At 37.9% G+C, this 6,393-nt stretch overlaps 1 protein-coding gene across 1 annotated transcript; it reads right to left on the minus strand.

Annotated features, from left to right (window-relative positions):
• Positions 1 to 257: 257 nt before the first annotated feature.
• On the minus strand, positions 258 to 1,746 carry LOC131152263 (transcription factor IBH1-like). The gene has a single exon (XM_058104034.1). It carries the CDS (start codon positions 1,131 to 1,133, stop codon positions 633 to 635), a length of 501 nt encoding a protein of 166 aa, XP_057960017.1. The 5' UTR covers positions 1,134 to 1,746; the 3' UTR covers positions 258 to 632.
• Between the last annotated feature and the right edge of the window lie 4,647 nt (positions 1,747 to 6,393).

Consider the following 6,393-nt stretch of genomic DNA (forward strand, 5'->3'; position numbering starts at 1 on the left):
AATATCTATTTATATAGGTCCGCTGATCTATTTGTTGGGTGCTATGGGAAAAAAATGAAAGCTTAATACAGAGGATATATATAAAATTATGGAGTATGTGGGAATATAATGAGAGAAGCTGCTATATACTACTTTGAGGTGGATGATACAATATTCTTTTTCTTTTTTTTTTAATAAAATTACAAACTACTTTTTTTTAACACTATTTATGTACAAGCTATAACACCATAGCTCATAATGGGCTTAATAGCATATTAGTATCTGATCACTCATGCTGAAAGATTAAAAATATAAGCGTATAGTTAAAATGATCTGCAACCCCCAATACTGCACAAGTTCTCTCTCTCTCTCTCTCTCTCTCTCACTCTACAACAAATTAAACCAGTGCTCGGAGTATCTAATCATGTACGATTACCCTTTCAAGAGTAAATTAATATCGTCTAGTGTATCATGTTTCCATCGTAAGCATTTAAAGGCAAATTTAAGTGTGTGTGTGTGTGTGTGTGTGTGTGTGTGTGTGTGTGTGTGAATATATATATATGTAGTAACAGAAATAAGCTTACCACAGTATGTATGGCTGATCGAATAAACAATAATCAATCCTTGCGTCCTCAGTTTAAGTAATGAGGCATCTAGCTGGAGATAGTAGGGATCGAACGATCAGCAATAGATTGCATGACCTGAACCTGAGTAGCAAGACATTCTATGTAATGAGCTGTTTCCTCCAACAGGTCACAGAAATCCATTCCTTTCCCACCCGGTACCAGCTTCCGAAGCCTCGCAACTTCACCGCCACTGCAACTGCTACTATGACTTGTCAAGGAGCGTCTCGTCCTATTTTCCATAACCTTTACTCTTACGTTTCTCACCGCAAAGCCTCTTCTTTTCCGTAGCTTCCGGATAACGGCTCGGCTCCATGCTCTCTTCGACCCAACCACCAAAGCCATGGAGGAGTATGCACCAGACTTTATTCTCCGACACCGCTGGCAGAACATCGTTTCTTGTTCAGAGGAGGAGGACGGTGAGGAGGTTTTTATCCTCGCCAGGTAGCGAAGGAATCTGCGGGTAAACCTCGCTTTCAGTGCTGAGTTATTGGTGGTGTTGCGGGAAAAAAAGAAACCCTCGCGAGCCATAGAAGAAGAAAAAAGTAAAGAAGAACAAGACGGGGGAGAGAGAGAGAGAGAGAGAGGTAGCTAGGGTTTTGTGAAGAGCAGGAAGTGCGGGCAGCTGCAGGCTATGTATGGCGAGAAAATCAATGTGGATATCCCCTTGGCAGTACAATTAACGTCCAAAAGTGCTGAAAGGAAAGGAAAGGAAAGGAGTTGGCGTACTTTCTGGGAAGATCAGAGGGACGAGCGAGGGATGGGTGTTGGAACTAGCAGTTGGGATTTTCTTCTGACACAATAGGGTCCTCTGCCTCTCTATTTGCCTCCAACCGCCGCAAAAGCCAAATTTAAGTGCTTCTCTGGTTCTGACAGACAGCATAAACCTTCTCCAATAGCACACTCGTCATCCCAACCCAAAACTATATATTCACGGAGAGAGAGAGAGAGAGAGAGAGAGAGAGACGTATGCAGATGGATTGTTGAGGAATGAAATGAAAGAATGTGGCTCATGGATTGAAATTGGACGGCTGGAAATGATGGAAACTTGGGAATCAAGGTCCTTTTTTTTTCTTTGAAGGAATCGAGATTGTTTTATTTATATTTGGTTTAATCTCGCCTCTTTTTTTCTTTTTTCTTTTTTGTTTCTATTATTTGCGTACATGTTATCTGTTCATAAAGTAGAGGCATACGTTATTAATTATCTCCTAACAGAGGGTACGTGGAAAACACGCATGATGAAGATGAAGATGAAAGATGAAGGATCCGATTTGTGCTTGCCAGGCTGCCTTAATTGCGATGGCAGATGAAGAGATGAGGACAGAGCTTAGACTGGTATCGGCCATGTGATGGGTTTGTGCATGGCCGTGATGGATCTCTAGAGCGCAGGCGCAGGCGCACGCGCCACGGCGACAACACGAGCAGAGAGGGCCTTTTTCTTGGTTGGAGAAGTGGGTTTGTGGGCCCACATACGGGCCAACCACCACATGAACGCACATGGTTCCAGTTACCCACTTGTCCATTGGAACCTTTTTTCTCTTTTCTAATCCACATTACTTCCTTCCCACATTATGCTTTGTGTTGTGTTAGGTTTTCTTCTCTTTCTTTAATCTCGCCCCTTCTTAATTGCTTTATTGCAAAGACAAGTTTATCCTCCTCAGCCCACACTATAATCAATATAACATCCTCAACCTCTCTACCCGACACTCTCGAGCGTAGCTACCGCCGACCTTTTCTTGTACTATTCATATTCATATTCATATTCATATTATCTAATCTAGGTTAATAAATAAACATTAAGATGCCTTTCTCCATTATAAATTTTGAAGTGAATAATTAAAACCCGAAAAAATTTTAGATCCAAAAATGAATTAATACTTGTATATATTTGACGCCAAAGAGTCCGAATTTATAAATACAACCTCTATTCAATTTTTGAAAAATAAAATGAGTAGTGTTGCAATTGGGAGCATTCTTTTGTTGTATATATATTATTAATTTTATCAACTTTCTAGTACATATATTCCTTTTTAGTCTCCATCTAGAATAGTCGAATGGTGTGGAAAGGAATTTAATACCCATTTTAGTTCTAATTTCAAAAATAGATGACAAAGGAGGGGAATAATGAAAGCTAAATGGGGTGTCCTTGTTGTGTCGGTTAAGCACAATCAACTTAATTGACAAAGTATTAGCATGTTTCTCTTCAACTTATACTAATCATAATGCTTCCACTTATATTATTGTAGAAAAAGTTTACACACTGTTAAAGAAGGTTGGACCTATATCAATAGACTTACAGAGATGGTTTTAAAAATTACTTTTTCGTTTTGGATGTAGTATGGTGAAAAGCTTTTAAATTTTGAGGCAAATAATTAGAACTCTAGAAGGCTTCTCACAAGTGCAACACTATATTTCATTAAATTTTTTATGGGGCAATCTCTCTCTCTCTCTCTCTCTCTCTCTCTCTCTCTCTCTCTCTCTCTCCCAACCTCAAATCAACAAATCACACTACATGTTTCTAATTTATAGCATCCTAAATGTGGGACAAGTAGTTAATATTAATTGATATATGCACAATATAAAATAACCTTATTTACAACATCAAAACTATGACCTAAATATTTCTTCAATTGCTTGATAAATTGGTGGTAGTTCAATTGATGCCCTACCCAAATGAATCTTTCTCCCTCTCTTTACCATTCCTTCTGGCATTCTACTGTTTTATGGCTCATAGTTGAATCTCTCTTAATTAAGTTGTATTTGATCTCTTTGGTCCTTTTGGTATTATTTTCATAACTCCCTTAGTTTCTTTTCTATCTTCATTGAAATTCAAATGTCCACCCAAATTCATTAATTGCCATTTTTACTAGTCTATCGACCAAAGGCCATCTACTTTCAATTTAATTATCTTTCATTTTAAGTTTATCATAGTTTATTTCTCACTATTGCACTTTTAATATTTCGTTTCATCAATTGCACATATTTAAATTCCTAATACTAAAATTGCTAGGATCAAGCGCTATCGGTTCACCTAATAGCAATTGCTGTTAAGGAGGGCACAACTTTATTTCCTCATACTCCTACCGGCACAAAACCCTGCACTAAGTGGCAGGCGTCCATGAGGGGCTGCAACTTTTTTGGTGCAAACGGGCTTTCACGCCAAGCACTATCGAGCTGGGGCCTAGCTCTCATAGCAGGGTTGACTGCTGACTCCCCATAAAGCCAACAATCTCCCCCCCCAGCAGCTACCCTGGGAACGCTTGAACATGGACCTCGCTCTAATACCAATTGTTAGGATCAAGCTCTACCAGTTCGCCTAAAAGCAATTGTTGTTAGGGAACGCAACTTTATTTCCTTATACTCCTGGCGGCGTAGAATCTCGCACTAACTGGCAGACGCCCATGAGGGCACTACAAAAAAATTGGTTTTTCGTGACGAAAGTATTAGTGACGCTTTCAATTTCATCACTAAAAGTGCATTATTAGTGACGGTTTTCGTCGCTAAAAACAAGTTTTTCCGCTCAAACTATCGCGGGAAACTAATAGGGATGTTTTTTTGGGTATTAGTGATGGTTTTTTAAACTGTCACTAATGCTACATTTTTAGTGATGAAATTAAAAGCGTCACTAATACTTTTGTCACTAAAACCCACTTTTCCCGCTCAAACTATCGCAGAAAACTAATAGCGACGTTTTTTGTGCTATTAGTGATGAATCTAAAGCATCACTAATAGTCATTGAATAGTGATGATTTAGAACTATCACTAATAGTCTGTCATTAGTCACGATTTTTAGCACTGTCACTAATAATGCATTTGTTAACGAGAAAAAAAAGGTCAAAACTATTAGTGACATTTTTTTCTATTTACTTGGGCAATGTGCTTCAAATGTAGTGGTCAAAAATCATTTGCAAAGACTGATTCACAAAGACTTTTAATGGAGCAACGAAAATTGCCATCAAGTGCAATGAGCGAGCGCAAACACAAAAATGACCTTGCCTTGGTAAAATACTTGGAAACTGACCTAACTGATTAGTCGGACCTAACACCTCACCTTGTTGATCAAACTTGCACCCATCTCTCAAACGCCAAAGCAGAATTATCTATATATATTTATGGTCATGGAATGGAATTGTTCTTAACATAGCGGATGAAAAAGATGGAAAAGTTGTCATTTATAGTGAATATTGATTGAAAAGGTTCTATAAATTAAAACCACTTGAAGTTCATACCTTTTGGAATGATCGTGTACAAACCAAGGAAATTGTGGTGAAGTTCTGCAATGATTGGACTAGTTTTTTCAATGCAACAGAGTTTGAGAGATCATTGGAAGCTTTTCATCACAGTAAAAAGGAATGGGATGCATGAAAGAAATAGCTTGGTTCAAATATCTATGCATGGGTGGGTTGCTCATGAAGATAATTAAAATCCAAAAGGGCCAGTAAGCTAGGAGACTACCTTCGTACCAGTGGACAGATAAAAAATAGTTGCTAATATTGTCTAGGAAGTAAAACAAGATAGAAGTAATGTTGTGGCTAACCTAACTAGTGTGCTTGACACCACAAATGAGATTATGGATGAGTTGATAAGATAAAATATAACAAGAAGAGTATGTTCTTAAATAGAATGTTTTAAAGAAAGACCGTCACTAATAATGCATTTGTTGATGGGGAAAAAAGTCAAGAATATTAGTGACGGTTCTCATAAACTATCACTAATAATACATTTGTTCACTGGGAAAAAGGTCAAAATTTTTCTAATTACTTGGGTACTTGGTAGGCTTGCCAAGGCTAGGATCTTTAACTACCAAAAATAATATTTATAAACCTAACTTAATCCCAAGTTCAGTAGAAAGTGGGGGAAGTCAGGTATCAATTCACGGAGATTAGAGTGCAGTTATCAACCTTTTCTAAATTAGTTCATTATGGCTTTGTACAAAAAGAAGTGGAAAAGGAAAGAAGAGTAAAGGTGGCTTTTTTCTAACAATCCAGCTAAAATCATGTAAAATCTAAATTAACCTACTCAGACAAAGCAGTGCTAAATCATGAATCTGACCAAGGATGTCGTTTGTGTAATCTAAGTTCGATCAGTTTATCATATTAAGGTAACAGAGAACCGGCTAAACGGTTCAATGAGCCATTTAATGGCATAGGGTAGCAAGGGAGCACCAACCATCCGAAGCACGTTCGGGAACCAGAGTATACTCTATCACAACGATCACAAGAACCTCTATGGAAAACCTTAACTTACTACATATACCTGACTGAATCTATAGAAGTGTTATCCTATCTCTCAGGGGCATGATCACAATCAAAGCAATAAATGAAAGCAGTAAAGGAAAGCATGTAAAGAAAGTAGTAAATAGAAAGCATGTAAAAGATCAATCCTCTTGCAATCGAGTGTTTGTCACTAACACCAGAGAATACAATCGAATGATCAGCTAATCTATGAGGAAAGCATGTAAAAATGACTTCTTATTGCAAACGAATCATTTGTCACTAACGATAAGAAATACAAAAGAAAACCAAGACAGAAATGTAAAGGAAAGCAAGTGAATCTATCCTAAGGTTGGCTCTCAATGGCATTTTAGGTCTCTCACAAACCCAAAATCGGCCAAAGAGGAACCCAAAGAACATGTTTATAGCTATTATTTATACCTATTAGGGTTTACAAGGTTTGGAATTCAAAAATGGAAACTTCTGCAAGTATCTTGCGATGTAGATCGTCACCTTCGACAATATCGCCCCCATGTTCTCCCTCTATTGCACCCTGATCGAACCGCCCACAAAAGCAA

The sequence above is a fragment of the Malania oleifera genome, chromosome 3 (assembly GCF_029873635.1).
Source record: "Malania oleifera isolate guangnan ecotype guangnan chromosome 3, ASM2987363v1, whole genome shotgun sequence".
Taxonomy (NCBI): Eukaryota; Viridiplantae; Streptophyta; class Magnoliopsida; order Santalales; family Ximeniaceae; genus Malania; species Malania oleifera.